This window comes from Hyaena hyaena, unplaced genomic scaffold (genome assembly GCF_003009895.1).
Source record: "Hyaena hyaena isolate Hyena2069 unplaced genomic scaffold, ASM300989v1 scaffold_123, whole genome shotgun sequence".
Classification (NCBI taxonomy): Eukaryota; Metazoa; Chordata; class Mammalia; order Carnivora; family Hyaenidae; genus Hyaena; species Hyaena hyaena.
The window spans coordinates 3,033,290-3,051,552 of record NW_024080756.1 but is presented as its reverse complement, the minus strand read 5'-3'; the positions used below and the strand labels follow the sequence as shown (position 1 = coordinate 3,051,552).

At 41.0% G+C, this 18,263-nt stretch overlaps 1 protein-coding gene across 1 annotated transcript in view; it reads right to left on the bottom strand.

The window, feature by feature from the left end:
* LOC120235219 overlaps window positions 1–18,263 on the bottom strand; it is a 91,031-nt gene that overhangs the window by 55,120 nt on the left and 17,648 nt on the right. Inside the window, exons 8-10 of the mRNA XM_039237411.1 lie at window positions 13,212–13,324; window positions 12,692–12,827; window positions 12,000–12,203 (exon numbers count right to left, since the gene is read on the bottom strand). Of these exons, the coding sequence (XP_039093342.1) occupies window positions 12,000–12,203; window positions 12,692–12,827; window positions 13,212–13,324 (453 nt within the window). The remainder of the gene's footprint in view (window positions 1–11,999; window positions 12,204–12,691; window positions 12,828–13,211; window positions 13,325–18,263) is intronic.

Genomic DNA, 18,263 nt, shown 5'->3' with positions numbered 1-18,263 from the left:
GAAGAGGAAAACATGGAGACAGATTACAGAGGGGAGAAAGCCATGTGAGGACAGGGGCAGAGACTGGAATGACGCATCTAGAAGCCAAGGAATGCCAAGTAACAGCCAGGATTACTAGCAGCTGCCAGATGCTAGGAGGGGCAAGGAAGGATCTTCCCCTGGAGACTTCAGAGGGAGCATGGCCCTGCTGACATCTTGATTTGGGACTTGTAACATCCAGCATTATGATGGAATGAAGTTCTCTCCAGGTTGTTATGAGCCACTCACTTTGTGGTGTTTCTTATGGCAGCTCTAGGATACTAGTGCAAGTAACCTGGGTATTCCAATCATAATTTCTCTCAGATGACTGAGGAACTGTTTCATCCTGAGAATAATTTTCCTAATCATGATTCTCACAATTTCAAACTTCACTCTTCTCAAGCCCACCTCATGCCCACTCTTCACTCTGTCTCAGCAGAAGTCCCTCTGCTTCTCCACCTCCCCTTACACAGACCCGCTGGCTCACACCCTCCTCTCCACTTCCTTCGGTTCTGTAGGGAACAACTCTGTCCCCCTTATCTGTGACCATTCCCTCCCATCTCTGAAGCATCCCTTCTTCATGGATACCCAACTCCTCTCAACCAGCTTTCCCAATTGACACTGAAACATGCTCACATCCCTCTCCTTTTTATTTTATTTTATTTATTTTATTTGTTAATGTTTATTTATTTTTGAGAGAGAGAGCATGAGCAGTGGAGGGGCACTGAAAGAAGGGGACAGAGGACCCGAAGCAGGCTTTGTGCTGACAGGAGCGAGCCTGACGTGGGTCTCAAACCCATGAACTGTGAGATCATGACCTGAGCTGAACTCAGATAACCAACGGAGCCACTCATATGCCCCTCACATCTCTCTCATTTTAAAAGATCCTCTTGCCCTTCCCCACCTCCTTTCGTCTTCCCTCCTTACAATACAACCTCCCAAGATGTGATCTATATTTACTGTCTCTATTTCTTCAACTCCTACTCCTCACCCAACCCCAACTGGCTCCCATCTCCATCAAACCAAACCACTTTCACTAAGACCAACAGTGACCTTTTCTCCATATCCAGCAGACTTTCTTCAGCCATCTTATGTAATCTCTCAGGAGCATGTGACATAGTTTTACACTCCTGCTTCTTTTTATTATTATTATTATTATTATTAATATTATTATTATTATTTTAATTTACATCCCAGTTAGTTAGCATATAGTGCAATAATGATTTCAGGAGTAGAGTCCAGTGATACATCCCCTACATATAACACCCAGTGCTCATCCCAACAAGTCCTCCTTCATGCCCATCACCCATTTAGCCCATCCCCCTACCCACAACCCCTCCAGCAACCCTCAGTTTGTTCTCTATATATTTAAGAGTCTCTTATGTTTTGTCCCCTTCCCTGTTTTTATATTATTTTTGCTTCCATTCCCTTATGTTCATCTGTTTTGTATCTTAAATTTCACACGAGTGAAGTCATATTTGTCTTTCTCTGACTAATTTTACTTAGCATAATGCCCTCTAGTTCCATCTGCGTTGTTGAAAATGGCAAGACTTCATTCTTTTTGATGGCCAAGTAATACTCCATTGTGTGTGTGTGTATGTGTGTGTGTGTGTGTGTGTGTGTGTACCACATCTTCTTTATCCTTTCCTCTGTTGATGGACATGTGGGCTCTTTTCATATCTTGACTATTGTCAATAGCACTGCTGGAAACATTGTGCGCTCCCTACTTCCTGACTCACTCACTTCCCTGGCCCTCTGAGACTCCACATTCTCTTTAGTCTCACCAACTTTCCAGCCATCCCTTTGCTTATGCCTGAGGTGTATTTTTCTGTATCAGGTCATTAAATAGGAGCCATACTTAAGCCCCAGTCTTAGGACCTCATTGTTTTCTCCTATATTCCTTCTTTAGGAGGCCATACACTTTTACCACCGAGATTACCTTCTTTAGACCATTGGCTCCCTGATATCTGTAATCAGACCTCCTAGAACTCCAGATCCACCTATCCAATGACCTATTTGGCATCTGTTCCTGGGCATCTCAAAGGCCCCTTAAATTTAACATGATCATATCATGTGGTCTTCTCCCACAAACCTAGCCCATCTCCAACTTGCCCGTTTTAGTCAACAGCACCATCACCCAGTCACTTCCTCCAGCATGAATCATTCCTGCCATCTCCTTCTGCCTCACCCTACATGTTTAGTCTGTCGCCAACTCCTGGTGATTTGACTTCCTATCTCTCCAATCCATCACTTCTCTGCATCTCCACCACCCATCATCTGAGTCTAAGCTGTAATTAGCATTCACCAGGACTAGTCTAGGAGCTTCTAAACTGGTTTATCCTCTTAATTGGCCTATCAACATTGCTTCTAGCTTGAGCTCTCCTTTCCTTCATTTTACTCAATGCTGACCGAAGATCTTTTAGAAGTGCAGTTTTTAGGGGCACCTTGGGTGGCTCAGTCTGTTGGGCTTCCAACTTCAGCTCAGGTCATGATCTCATGGCTCATGAGTTTGAGTTCTGCACCAGGTTCTGTGCTGACAGCTCAGAGCCTGGAGCCTGTTTCAGATTCTGTGTCTCCCTCTCTCTCTCTGCCTCTCCCCAAATCATGCTCTGTCTCTCTCTCTCAAAAAGAAATAAACACTAAAAAAACTACTAAAGAAAAAGAAATGTAGCTTTGATTGTCTTCTTTCCATCACTTTAATATCCCTGGAAAGAATCCCATCACTTACAGAATAAAGCAAAACTCCTTAACAGGGACTACACAGTCTGGCCCCTGCTTATCTCTCTCCAGTCATTCTGAACCAAATGTGATTTTGCTCCCTAGAGGACATTTGGCCATGTCTGGAGACATTTTTGGTTGTCACAACTTGCAGGTAAGTGCTACTGGCATCTAGGGGGTAAAGGCCAGGAATGATGCTAAATATCTTGCGATGGTCAGGACAGCCTCCCACAACAAAAAAATTTAAACCCAAAATGTAAATAGTGCCAAGTTCGAGAAACTTTGGGCTAGTTTCATTTTGCATTACTTTCCACCTGGATCACAGTGTCTCAGTCATTCATGTCTTTTGGTTTCTTGTGAGTCCTGCTCCCTCTGGCCACAGGTCCTTTGCACAATCTACCTCCCCTACATTGGAAGATCTTCTTCCTCCTTTGTCTAGTTAAAGCCTTTTCACCTTCCAACCTCAGCTCTACCATCACTTTCACAGGGAACTCCTGCTGGCCTCCCTATAACACCAAGTATCTCTTTTGAGGCACTTACTGAGGTTACTGTTTTACATTTATTTGTGTGAGTATTGATTAATATTTGTTTCACTCACTGAATTATAAGTACTATGAGGGTAAGGAACATGTATATTTTTGTTCATTATTGTATCCTCAGTGTTTAGTAGAGGGTCTAACACATAAAAAGTTAGAAAATGAGTAAAAGAATGGATGAAGAGATGGTTCTTTATAGTTTTGCTCATAGATTTCTTTTAGTCTATGATTTTATGATGCCTACTTGTACTTCTAACATATACCAGTCAGAAATCCTGTATGGTGCTCTCACAGAGTCTCATCTCATGTCATTACAGCCTGATATATGCATTCTCAATAAGGATGATAATGTCCAGGGTAGAATGTAGTTCTTGGAGGGGCACTGAGTGGCTCATTTGGTTGAGCATCTGACTTTGGCCCAGGTCATGATCTCATGGTTTGTGATTTCGAGCCCCATATTGGGTTTGCTGCTGTCAGCCTGTCAGTGCAGAGCCGCTTGGGATCCTCTGTCTCCCTCTCTCAGGCCCTACCCCGCTTGTGCTCTCTCAAAAATAAATAACATTTTTTTTAAAAAAGTAGTTCTTGGAGGACAAAAAAATCTTACTTTTTTACCAGGTAAAGCACATATATACATACTATACAGATATGTGGCATATCTCCAGTATTAACATTTCTTTGGAGGAGGACTGTTAGGGGAAAAAGTCTAAAATGAGTCCTTGTGGAGGGAGCAATTATGAAAAAAAGGTTAGGAGACACTGGCCCAGTTTTTCATATATATATATATATATACATATATATATATATGAAATATTATATAACATAATATTTACCATCTTAGCCATTTTTAAGTATACAGTTTAGTGGCATTAATTATAGTCACATTGTTGTGCAGCCATCACCACCATCCATCTCTAGAACTCTTTTCACCTTGCAAAACTGGAATTCTGTACCCATTGAACAATAACCCTTATTCCCCTCCCCCATCTCCTAGCCTCCACCATTCTCTGTACTGTCTCAGTGAATGTGACTACTCTAGATACCTCATATAAATGGAATCATACAGTGATCATACATCCTTTTGTGACTGGCTTATTCCACTTAGCATAACGTTCTCAAGTTTTATCCATGTTGCAGCATGTGTCAGATTTTCCTTCCTTTTCAAGATTGAGTAGTTTTCCATTTTATGTATATATCCTATTTACCATCTGTCAGAGCCTGGAGCCTAATTATCATATCATGTGGTCTTCTCCCACAAACCTAGGCCATTGAACACTCAAATTGCTTCCACCTTTTGCCTATTGTGAATAATGCCTTTATGAACATAGGTGTGCAAATATCTCTTTGAATCCCTGCTTTCAGTGCTGGACCAGAAGTCGAATTGCTGGACCATAGGCTAATTCTATCTTTAAGTTTTTGAAGAACTATGCTGTTCCTCTGTAAATGGTGGCTGCACCACTTACGTTCCCACCAACATTTCACAAGGGTTCTAATTTCTCCTTTTTGCTATTCTTTAGGCATACAACTTTTTAAAAAAAACTTTATTTTATTTTTGAGAGAGAAAGAGAGCAAGTTGGGGAGAGGCAGAGAAAGGGCCGGGGATGGGGAATTCAAAGCGGGCTCACACTGTCAGTGCAGAGCCCAACACAGGGCTCGAACTCACAAACTGTGAGATCATGACCTGAGCTGAAGTCAGATGCTTAACCAACTGAGCCACACAGGCGCACACCTAGGCATACAACTTTTTAATAATTAGGAGACTCCTTTGACTAGGAGTTCTCAAACTGAAAGTATTGTTTTTTACAAAATTATAAGCACCAATGAAAAACAAAACACTCTGAGAAAATGACATCACATGTAAAATTTTACATCACATGTAAAAATTACACAGTTTGCTTAGATTTATAAGCTAGTATGTTGGCTTCTATTGTTTGCATTTTAGCTCCTATCACCTGTTATGCAAACTGGGCTTTCCTCTGAGGAGAAAAAGGACAACTTAGTGTGGAACCCTTTATCTACTTTATCAGAGAAAACCTTTCCCAATATTCTTGTGCAAGGGAATTTTATACGACTAAAGAAACAGCTTCGAGACTGACTTTCTGAAGCTGATGGAAAGCATGGCAGTGTCAAGATGCTGACTGTACTACCGCTGTCTATTTAAATGGCCTTCCCCCCCCCATTCTCTTCAGCAGCGCCTCATTGTTCAGTCCCTCTACATAGACTTACATATTCCTTCTCTTTTCTTCCCTCAGTTTCTGTCTCTGAAATATGTGCTTTGTCCATAGGAGATGAATTTTGAAGACTAGACAGACAAATTACTTCATGCAGGGTTATGTCTCAGCCATTATCATATTTCCTTTCTAATTTCTTCCACAACTATGTGGAAGGCTCCCCCTTCTAAAGTTTCTGTGGTCTAGACAGTTAGTCCTTCAATATTATGCTTAGAGGAGTGGCAGGAAGGGGAAGGCAATAACTATCTGTTTGGGTAAGAAATAATCTGATCTTTGGAAAGATTCATATGTTTCTAAGACTGCAAATTAACTGATGCCAAGATAACTATTTGAATATATAGTAAATATAGTAGAATTGGTGGCCCATCATTCATTCTCTTCATTCCACTGGTTTTTGCCATCACTCGTTAATATGAGTTTTAGGCCTTTTGGCAATTAGACAATATTTCTCTGACCAGCTTACTTTTTTCTAGATAATCTTTACATTGATTGCAGATAATAATGGCCCAGTATAAGAATTTCACCAAAAATTGTTAGATGCATGACTCAATCCATTGGCTACAATCCATCAAATATTTTTAAAAGAAAACTTGAAAATCTATTCTCTGTTTCCCTTGATAAGTATAATATTATTGTAGCAAATTGTTCTTCATTTGAACAGCATGATACACTTTGCAATTTTAGGTACATTGTCTTTTTGTGATGTCACAACCATTTTGTTAACGAACAGAGACTTTCTTCTGCCCAATAAATGTTTATTAGAAGTATACTATATGAAATATATGTCCAACTCTCTGTTTCCTTTTGCCACCTAAACAACTAATAAGCATCTCAAAATTTCTATATCCTAAGCTGAGATCCTGATCTTCCCAACAAACCTATTCTAATCATATCTCAGATGATGGCATCTCCAAACTTCCAGATTCTGAGGCCAAAATTTTGGAATTGATCTTGATTTCTCTCTTTCCATATCCCACTTCCTATCTTCCTGGAACTCATACTGGCTGTACTTTCAAAATACGTCCAGAATCTGACCATTTCTCACCATGCTGTCTTCTCAGACACATTGGCTCTAGTTTGATTAATGCAATAATCTCCTAACTAGTCTACTTTAGCCCTACAGTATCTTCAGTCCATTCCCAGTACAGCAGCATGGATGTTAAATTGTAAATCAAATAACACCACTGTTCTGCTCGAAACTCTCTAGTGGCTCCCCTTCTCACTCAAAGTCAGAGTCCTTGCAATGGTCCATAAGGCCCTACACAACCTATTCCCCGCCCCTCCAATCTTCCTACCATAATTTCTGCCAATTTCCCCCTCATTCATTTGAAGTGCGCTGAACTCCTTATTGTTCCTACGACAATGCTATACTCGGTTCTGCCTCAGGACTTTTGCATTAGCTTTCCCCTGCCTGTCACTCTTCTTCCAGTCAGTCCTGTGATTTGCTTCCTGATTTCCTTCAGGTCTTTACTCAGATAGTACCTTCTTAGTATGGCCTTCCCTGACCACCCTACTTACAACTGAAACATCCTATCACCAGCCTCCACCTCTATCACCCTTTCCTTTTTAATTTTTCTCCATAGTGCCTATCACCATCTTTACTAGTATACAAAGGCTAGGTTATTCTGTTATAACTCCAAAGTTCAGTGACCTACAGTCAAAATTAATTTTTCACTCATGCAGAGCCCACTGCAGGACATGTTGCTTGCTAGGCAGCCATCTTCCAACAGTCACCCAGCGATCTAGGATGTTTCTATTTTGTAGCTCAACATGCACCTTCCACTGGCTGCAGCAAGTGAAGAGAGCTCAAAAGTCAAGGACCAGTTCTTAAACACTTTGGTCTAGGGGCACCTGGGTGGGTCAGTCAGTTAAGCATCCGACTTCGGTGCAGGTTATGATCTCACGGTTCGTGGGTTCGAGCCCTGTGTCGCACTCTCTGCTGATGGCTAGCTCAGAGCCTCAAGCCTGCTTCGGATTCTGTATCTCCCTCTCTGACCCTTCCCTGCTCATGCGGTCTCTCTCTCTCTTAGAAATAAAATTAAAAAAAAAACATTAAAATAAAAACCAAAAAGCTTTGGTCTGGAAGTGACATCATTTCTACTCACAGCCCACTGGCCAAAGCTCATCACTAGGCCCCAACTGCAAGGCACTAGGAAGTCTGAGGAAGCTTTGGTGCCAAATCATCTGATATTTTATATATGTCACTTATTTGTTTAATGCCTTTCTCTTTCCACTAAAGAGTTCCATGGTGACAGGGATTTGTGCCAGTTTTGGTTATTGCTGTATCATCAGTGCCTAGTAAATTTACTGATCAGAACATTTGTGGAATGAATGAGCGAGTGTATGAAGGAATGAATGAGCTGAGTGCTATAATGGAGTTAGACAAGTCATGGGGAGAACCGTGCAGCTTTGCACGGAGATACAAGGAAGGCTTCCAGAGAGGTGTTATTTGAATGGACTCTTGGATAGGGTAGGTACTTATCAGGAAAAGAGAAAGTAAAGGACAGAAGGGCCAATATGTGCAAGGCTCAGAGGCATGAACAGCTCTACCCATTGAAAAGAGGGCCAGGCCCAGATTCATAAGAATGGAAGTATGGAGACAGTGGAGGGACATGAGGCCCAAGAGGTTGGCAGGGCCAGGTTGTGCCCAGCCTGAAAACTACATCTAGGAGGCTGAACTTTATCTCAGGAGAAACAGGATACTCATGAAGGATTTCAGACAAGGAAATGAACATGATTACATTTGGGCAATGATTTGGAAGAAACTTACAAAGCAATGAAGAGGGCCATTGTCTTATTTAAAATTCTCTACTCACCACCAACCTTGGAATTAATTCCTATCCTAAAGAGTGCCTCGCCTTTAATGGTCTGGCTTGATTTTTTTCTGCAGTCTCATCTCCCTCTACTTACTCCTAACAGCCTCTGCTGCTAGCCTCCCAGGTCCAGGCAGATCCTGAACATGCCATGGGACGTCAGGCCTCCATGTCAAAAGAGACTTGCTCAAGGTCAGACATGTAGGAAAAGCCTGTTATGTCTCATTTGAGGGCTCCTTCTACTCTGCCACATGCTTAAAGTAAATGCATAAAGTGCCCATGATGGGTGGTAGGTGCTTTCCTTTTCTGGTATTGTCATAGAGTGACCACTTATAAATGCTAGCCCAAGATTTTCCTCCATCCAGGGCAGAGATCTCCATCTCAGGGGCTTCTCCAGTGTCAGCTCCCCTGGCTGGTAAGTCCAATGATCTTGGTCCCAGTCTTGGCCCTGGGCCTTATGAGATCACCCCCAACAAATTAGCATCTGTACCTCCCATCCCCTACAGGGGAAGGAATCACAAAGTTAGGCTTGGACATTCTAGTTTAAATGTTGACGAGGCCACACACAGAGAGCTAAACCACAAGGTCCTATTAAAGTCTCTGAAAGAAGGCCACCTCCTGGAGTTTCTCACACTATAGCAACAGCTTCTGGCAGCTTCTAAGGGAGCTGTTATTGCTGTCATTTATGAGAGCTGAGAATAATAATACTGTACACCCTTGAGAAGCTCCTTCTACCATTGATGGGGCAGGATAGGATTTGTTTCTCCTCCCTTCCTTCACGTCTACCCCCAAGCCCCATCCCAGAAGAAACAAACTGGAAGAGAACTCAGTGGTAAGAAAAAAAATTTTTTTAATCTATTAGCAAATAACAGCACATCTGTAGTATGAGGTTGGCTCAATATTAGCAAGAGAGAGATGTATTTGCTTTATAGGTGTGTTTGTTTCAGAAGCATCTTACCCTGCCCTCTAGCTCCACTGAGGGACATACTTACTGGACTTGACTAATTATGAGCTAGGATGAAGTGAGAGGGGCAGAGGGGTAAAAATGTATATGAGGAGGGGATGGGGGATGATACTTGTTAGTGAAGGAGACCAAAAAGAAAAGTTTCCTATATACTGAGTGAAGCCTGGACCCTAGGTGACTGGAGGGGAAAATAAAATGTTTTTCAATATCTACAGCTGTTCTACTGTGCAATACAGTAGCCTCTAACCACATGTGGCTATTGAGCACTTGAAATGTGATTTGTCTGAGTGGAGATGTGCTGTATATATAAGGTAAACACAACATTTTGAAGACTTCGTCTAAAAAATGTACATTAGGGGTGTACTGGATGGCTCAGTTGGTTAAGCATCCAACTTCGGCTCAGGTCATGATCTTGCGGTTCATGAGTTTGAGCTCCATGTCAGGATCTGTGCTGACAGCTTGGAATCTGGAGCCTGCTTCAGATTCTGTGTCTCCCTCTCTTTTCCTCTCCCCTGCTTGCATTGTGTGTGCATCTCTCTTTCAAAAATAAATAAACATTTAAAAAAATGTATGGTATCTCATCAATTATTTCTTTATATCGATTATATGTTAAAATGATAATATGTTGGATATATTGGGTTAAATAGATTATATGATTAAAGTTAATTTCATATGTATGCATTTATTTTTTATTTTTTAAAGTTTATTTATTTATTTAAAGTGTATTTATAGGGGCACCTGGGTGGCTCAGTCGGTTAAGCATCCGACTTCAGCTCAGGTCGTGACCTCACAGTTCGTGGGTTCAAGCCCCACATCGGGCTCTGTGCTGACGGCTAGTTTAGAGCCTGGAGCCTGTTTCAGATTCTGTGCCTCCCTCTCTCTCAGACCCTCCCCTCCTCTCACTGTCTCTCAGAAATAAATAAAATGTTAAAAAAAAAAGTGGATTTATTTATTTTGGGAGCGGGGAGGGGCAGAGAGAAGGAGAGAGAATCCCAAGCAGGTTCTGCACTGTCAGCACAGAGCCTGATTCAGGGCTCAAACTCATGAAGCATGAGATCATGACCTGAGCCAAAACCAAGAGTTGGATGCTTAACTGACTGAGCCACCCAGGAGTCCCCAGTTTATTTATTTATTTATTTTGAGAGAGAGAAAGAGAGAGTGCACAGGAGGGGCAAAAAGAGAGGAGGAGAGAGAGAGAGAGAGAGAGAGAGAGAGAGAGAGAATCCCAAGTAGGCTCCACACTGTCAGTGTGGTGGCGTCCAATGAGGGCCTTGAATTTAGGAACTATGAGATCATGACCTGAGCCGAAATCTAGAGTCAGTAGCTCAACTGACTGAGCCACCAAGGCGCCCCTCTTTATACTTTTAAAATGTGAATATTATCAACTATATACGTGGCTTGTGTTGTATTTCTATTGGACAGTGCTACTCTAGACTGCCTATGGAAGACAGCTGATAATAAGATTCCTCAGCCTTACAAACATGACAAGCATTAAGTCAGGGGTCATATGAGCTTAAAATTCAACTTGTTTGGCAGATGAATAGATTTTTTTCACATTTGTCAAGCTATTTTTAAGAAGATTAAGTTCCTATTAAATCCTACCTTCAGGAATAAACTTTCTAGAGACTGAGATATAAATACTGGAAGAGTGTCTACCATATTCCAAGAAACTGTAGGCACTTTTAACTTTATTCCTAAAGAAAGGGGGTTGATATGAATTTTGTGCACTATAGAAAAATATACTCAAGAGATATTAAAAGCACCAAAGGGCAAACACGCTTTTACAGGGATAAACGATATTTAATCGTTCAGCTCTTTCAAATTTATTTCTACCTTTGCTTTCTAATCTATATTTTCACTTGGGGCTTGGAAAACAGGAAAGAGGCAGAAGGGTACCTCTGACAATGTCAAGAGGGTCTTAAGAGAGCATCTCTGTAAAGACATGTGGTTCTTAGGCTAGAATAACAGAAAGGTCTCCTCATGCTCTGCTCACTATACAGTCAACAAACCAGCAGCTGAAATGCCTTCCTTCCTCAGGTGGCCTTCAGGGCTGCTTTTAGTGCTCTCTGCCTACTCTCAAGGGAGTATTTTTCTAAAAAGCTGTCTCCCTGGGGCACCTGGGTGGCTCAGTTGGTTAAGCATCTGACTTCCACTCAGATCATCATTTCATGGTTCATGGGTTTGAACCCTGCTTCAGGCTCTGTGCTGACAGCTCAGAGCCTGGAGCCTGCTTCAGATTCTGTGTCTCCCCCTCTCTCTGCCCCTCTCCCACTCTCACTCTGTCTCTCTCTCTCAAAATAAAGAAACATTAAAAAACATTACATTTTACAGACAACAAACTGAAGGTTGATGGGGGAGTGGGGGAGAGGGGAAAATGGGTGATGGGCATGGAGGAGGGCACTTGTTGGGATAAGCACTGGGTGTTGTACGTAAGTGATGAACCATGGTAATCTACCCCCAAAACCAAGAGCACACTGTACACACTGTATGTTAGCCAATTTGATAATAAATTATATTAAAACTTAAAAAACTTAAGAACATAAAAAACATTAACTTTTATTTTAATTAATAAATATTAAATTAAAAAAAAAAAAGTATCCCTAAGAACCCCCCACCTGTTACTCCATCATGTTAACTGATTCCAGGTGCAATGTAAGAAGAAAGGAGCTTAGGAGACAGGATAATCAAGGGAGGGAAAAAAATCTCAGAATCTTGACCTCACCCTGTGCTCAGCAGATGTCCCATGGACATAGTGGTGAGCTCCTAGGCCTTGCAAGATGCCCAAGCCTCCTTTTGTCATGTTGACCCAGGAACTGTCCTCTATGGTGGGGACCAGGCTCCCTGCAACCATGGTAAGGCCTGAAGTGTTGATTGTCAATGTTCGCTCGATGGATCTGAAATAGTTCAGAATTCCTAAACAGACGCGCTGAAACAAAGAAACACCAGGTCAGGCCCCTGCCCTTTGCTAGCCCCACACAACAGAGTGAAACTAAGTGGGGTTGGCAGGTCATCCCTACTGCTGAGAGAGAAATACACCGCTCCCAGAATGGCCTGCTTTTGCGGAAGAATCCAGACAAAGAACAAAGTGTAAAAATGCATTGCTCCTAGGACACCTGGGTGGCTCAGTCGGTTGGGCGTCCGACTTCAGCTCAGGTCATGATCTCGCGGTTCGTGGGTTCGAGCCCCGCGTCGGGCTCTGTGCTGACAGCTAGCTCAGAGCCTGGAGCCTGCTTCAGATTCTGTCTTCCTCTCTCTCTGACCCTCCCTTGCTCACGCTGTCTCTCTCTCTCTCTCAGAAGTAAATAAAAAAACATTTTAAAAAATGCATTGCTCCTGGGAAGAGCAGGAAAGCCGCCTTGGGAGACATCCCAACATTGGGATACCTGAAGCCAGTGTGCCAGGCCATCCACGTACCTGCAGCTCCCTGATTCGTAGGTGGCGCAGATACAGAAAGGACAGGTAGGTCCCCCTTGTCAGGATAGGACCCCTATCACTGGGCCCAGTCTCATCGTCTAAGCCGAGCAGTTGCAGGGCCATTGCATAGCTGTATCTTCAGCAGGAAGGAAAAACAGAATTAATGCTTTCCACCTCAAAGTAGTTCGGAAAATTCATCTACACCAAACTGAAGTCATTTTATTTAACTTAAGGGAGTTTCACAGTAGCTACTCTTTAAAAAGGAACTAGAAGAAAAATAATTACTCTGTATGTATAAATATAGAAAAATTTCTCTTAGCAATCGCTCTTGTTAAAAACCCAGTCCTACCTAGGGTGAAACATTAATTTAGTTGTCTGACCTGCTTTAACAGCCTTGCTTTTATTTCAGCTTCAAATATTTTCGAGTTAACATGTAACCTACCTATTAATCAGTGACTCAATTTTCCCCACAGTGTTTAATCCATTTCCTTCAGTCCTTAGTAAAACGATTTAATTTTACCCTTTCTCTTTTTTCTGCTTGACAGGCTTATCAGCATGCTGGCAGAGACTTATTTGTGCTGGGTCATTTTCATTTTGTTCCATCGAAAGGTCATCCTCCTTCATATTTTCATTCTGTCAAAAAAGTAGCATCAGTTGAATGACATAAACATTTGCAACACTATTAACAAAAATCACAGCTGCTTCACCACAAAATTAAATCCCATGATCCAAGGAATATTTATTTTATTTTATTTATTTTTAAAGTTTGCAAGTAATTATTTTTTTTAAATTTTTTCCTTAAATAGTTTATTGTCAAGTTGGTTTCCATATAACACCCAGTGCTCATCCCAACAAGTGCCCTCCTCCATGCCCATCACCCCCTTCCCCTTCCCCCCATCCCCATCAGCCCTCAGTTTGTTCTCAGCATTCAAGAGTCTCTCATGGTTTGCCTCCCTCCCTTTCCCCAACTATTTTTTCCCCTTCTCCTCCCCTATGGTCCTCCGTTAAGTTCCTCCTAATCCACCTATACGTGAAAACAAATGGTATCTGTCCTTCTCTGCCTGACTTATTTCGCTCAGCATAACACCCTCGAGTTCCATCCATGTTGCTACACATGGCCAGATTTCATTCTTTCTCATTGCCAAGGCATATTTAGATGAGCAAACAGAAAAGCATCTTGGTCCATTGCAATGTGACATATGAAAATCTGGATTTCCAAAATAAATTTGAAGGCACTGTTTTTATTATTATTTAGTCTCTGTTTTACAAAACTCTTCACAACTTTTAGAAACTGCCATCCCACATGCACCTTTTACACGATTCACTTATGAAAAGTCGATACACACATTGGTAGATGCTTGAAACCGTGAACGCCTCTTGTTCCAGGCTGAGAGAGATCAGTGGATTAAACATCTCTTTTTTCTTTTGACCTATATGATTTAGTTATTTAAAGTCTTGATCCTGTTTTCACATTTGTAAAATGGCATAATGATACAAAATAAGCTGCTGTGAGAATTAACTCTTGGTGACTAGCACTTGATAGGTGCTCGATTACATGCTGGCCATGGACTGCAGTAGTCACTTAGCCCTGAAGGATCTATCACAGAATTCGTGGTTTATACTTATTTCTTATAGGCATTTTTCCTGATGTCGAGCAGGGTGAGGTCACACACACAGGGCCCTAGGAAAAACTGTGAAGAAGGTGAGATCGATGAATGATCATGCCATTGGTCCTCTTGGCAGCCCCTTTCTTAGCTGTCCTCTCTGCCTGCCCCTGGGCATAAACCCCATTCTCATAAAATATGCTTTATTGTAGTGGTGCCAATTCCCACAAACACACAGTGTGGCAATGAGTTAGGTTGGAACCCCACTCTTTGGGTTATTTACATTCTAATAGTTCTTGGAATTCCAGTAAGTCCGTATGACAGAGACTGCTGGTTGTTCCCCAATATCCGCTTTCTTCTCTTCCTATGGTAATTAAATATTTATCTTGGCACATGGCCACCTAGATGGAGATGATGCTTCCAAGCCTCTTTTGCAGCAAGGTGTAGCTATGTGACTAAGCTCTGGCCAATGGGATGAGAGTGAAAATGTCATGTGGCAGCTTCTGGGAATTTCCCTAAAGTGGCAGCCTCGTCACCCAGAGTGTCCATCCTGCTGCTTACATATGAATGTGACAGCTGGAGCTCCATCTCACACTAGTGGTTGATCTTGAATGTGGAGGCCACATTTGTTGGAACTCCAGGACAGAGGAGCATGGGTCCCTGAGGACTCCATGGAGCAGTCATCACACTGTCTCTGTACTTCCTACCCCTGGATGTTAATATGAGGGAAAGAGAAAGAAATTCCCATCTCCTTTAATCTTCTCTTATGTTGTGTGACCAACAGCCAAATATAATTTTAACTAATACAGTATGCAAGACTCTAAGGATACACAATGGTCTTTATGACAGGCAGTGGAGAAGAAAATTTGGAGCAGGGATATTAGGAAGAATTGGTGAGAAAGAAAATGGTCTAACTGAGTATCATTAAGTATCTGCCTGTGGGTAGTTAGCTCCTGCCTGCTTTGGGCAAGTATGCACATCGGTGTATTTCTGTGTAAACATCCCACAACCCTAGGAATGGAAAAGGCCCTACGAAGTGACATGGTGTCCCCCTGTTCCTTAATACAAAAACACAAGATCATTTCCCCCAAATTAAGAGAATCTCTGTTATTTTAAGAAAATCTGTGGGAAAGCGTGTACTCTACGAGGAAGTTGAATTTTGACAGTTTCTATTTGGCCCAGAAGTTGGGGTCCGAGGGGCTCTACCAGAGAGCTTTGCCTCCCAGCCCAATGCACTCTTGTGTTGAGTTCTGCATTGCCGGGCATAGCTCCAGAGGGCAGGCTCGGAACCACAGTCTTTCTCTGATGGGATGGTGACTTTTTCAGCTGCTTCTAAAATTACCCAGAATTACACAGGAAGGAACAGAAAGTGACATCAAGTTACAGTGAAAGACACTTTGAAGGAATGACTGAGCAAGCCACAAAGGACCAGCAGACTGCCAAGAAGAAAGGATGAGGGCACAACAGGGTAGGGTGAGTAAAGGGAGAAGGCCCAGCACCCACCAGAAAAAGAGAACAACCACAGGCAACAGAGGTAAACTGCTTAAGAAATACCAAAGGTGCATGAGTGTATTTCCCTAAGAAGGCTGGACACAGAGCAGGTAAGCAGCAGGACTGACCAGAAACCAGAATGGCAATACCACCTGTGTTTGTACTCTCTTCCTAGGTAGGTAAATCCTTTGACATTTACTCTCCCTGGTGGCTGGGTCTTTGCCAGCATGGCTGAGTTCGTGTGTTTGGACAGTTCTAAGACTTCCACTGATTGCAAATCTCATTTTCTTCTGGGAAATTGGCAGGGGGAGTGGAGTGGGAGTGGAAGGGGTAATAATTAGAGGGACAATACATCTATTATGTATTTCCCACCTCCTAATTGTGCCTACAACTTCTTTGTGTATATCTACAGAATAAAAAGACTAGAGGGATATATGTATACCAAATGTTAACAATACTATTGTTATATTTGGGTGGTAAAATAATGGCTGATTTTTATTTTCTTCCGTGAACTTTTCTATATTTCCCAAAATTTTTATGATGAATACATGTAATTATTGTCAACAGAAAATGTTTGTTTTTAAAATGTTTTATTGAATTGTTGAGGTAAACCAGAAGTGTTTTGTGTTTCCCTAAACTTCTTGCACACTGGAGCTACTGTATACAATAGCACTTTTGTGAGGGCACACCGTGTACCCATTATATCTCTGGGAATGTAGGGGAACAGTGACACAGACAGGAAAAAACAGCTGTCCCCTTCTCCTCTCCTTGGTGTGGCCAGTGAGAAGACGCAAAAGAAGAGGCAAAGGATCTCGTGTTTTCTGCCACTTCAGCACTCCATAAAGTTAAAGAACAGTGACCAGTTTAAACCGTATCTTTAGAAATGTGATGGTCTAAGAGACTCTTAAATATAGAGAACAAACTGAGGGTTGCTGAAGGGGAGGTGGGTGGGGATGGGCTAAATGGGTAAGGGGCATTAAGGAGGACCCTTGTTGGGATGAGCACTGGGTGTTATATGTAGGGGATGAATCACTGGATTCTATTCCTCAAATCATTATTGCACTATATGCTAACTAACCTACATATAAATAAAAAAAAGTAACATGATGGTCAATAGTAGTATTTAAGGTCTGTACATAAATAACCATTTGAGTAAACAGGTATTTTCTTGGGGAATAGCACTGGATACAAGTAACTTGATATAATACAAGAGTTTGGGAGGTTTGGGAAGACCCACACAGGGCTACTTAGTCTAGTCTACTCCTACTCCTGGTTAGAACTACAGTTATATTATTTCTAAGTTTTTTCAAAAGGATATTTAAAAAATGCAGTCCATTGGACCTAAATTATCTCTTTCTAGTTATAATTATCTTCAATTAATAATTATAAGAAGATTTGGTATTTTTTTTCTTTATCTCCTAAACCCAGATCTTTAAGTAAACCTGAAAATAGAATTGTGTATCAGTCTTCCATGCTGATTCTAAATAAAAGGCCAGTTCAAACTGTGATAGAAACACCACAAATATTATAGATGTTCAGACAAACATATTCATTGTTAAAATGGATGTGGAAAAGCAGGTTCTCTCATAAGTTGCTGGTTGGAAGAAAAATGATATACCCCTTTACAGAAAATTTTGCATGGGCACATTCTGTGACCCAGGAAATCCACTTCTAAATATCCAGTCTAAAGATGTGCAGAAGGAGGCATGGACAAGAAAGTTCAGCAGGAATGGTTTCTAATGAAATAAAAAATGGTAGCCCGTATCCACAGGGAGGTGTCTGTGTGATCTCTAGTATATAATAGAAATATAGTGCAGCCATTAAAAAGAGCAAGAGACAGATCTCTAAGACATATTGTTGGGCAAAAAAGAGCAGATTGCACAAAGATATCCACAGAGTATGACAGATCATTTAAACAATTTTTTAAAGTTTATTTTTATTTATTTACTTATTTACGTATTTATGTATTTATGTATTTATTTATTTATTTATTTATTTATTTAGAATCCCAAGTCAGCCCAGAGCCGGATGTAGGGCTTGATTTCATGAAACTTGAGATCAAGACCTGAGCCAAAATCATGAGTTGGACACTTAACCAACTGAGTCCCCTAGGCCCTCCAATGATAGGTTATTTATATAAAAAACTAAATATATATATAAATATATATTTATATATTTATAAATATATATATAAATATATATTTATATATTTATAAATATATATATAAATAAATATATAAATATTTATATAAATATATATTTATATATTTATATATTTATAAATATATATATATAAATATATAAATAAATATATAAATATATATATATATAAAATGAGGACATAAGTTTAAATGTAAATGCATTGAAAAGGCTTGAAGCCAATAATCATGTTTACCTCTGAGGAAGCAGAATAGGGGCTAGTATTAGAGTTCCCATTAGCTAAAGTTGAAGCATTAACTTCTCAGTGATGTTTCCAT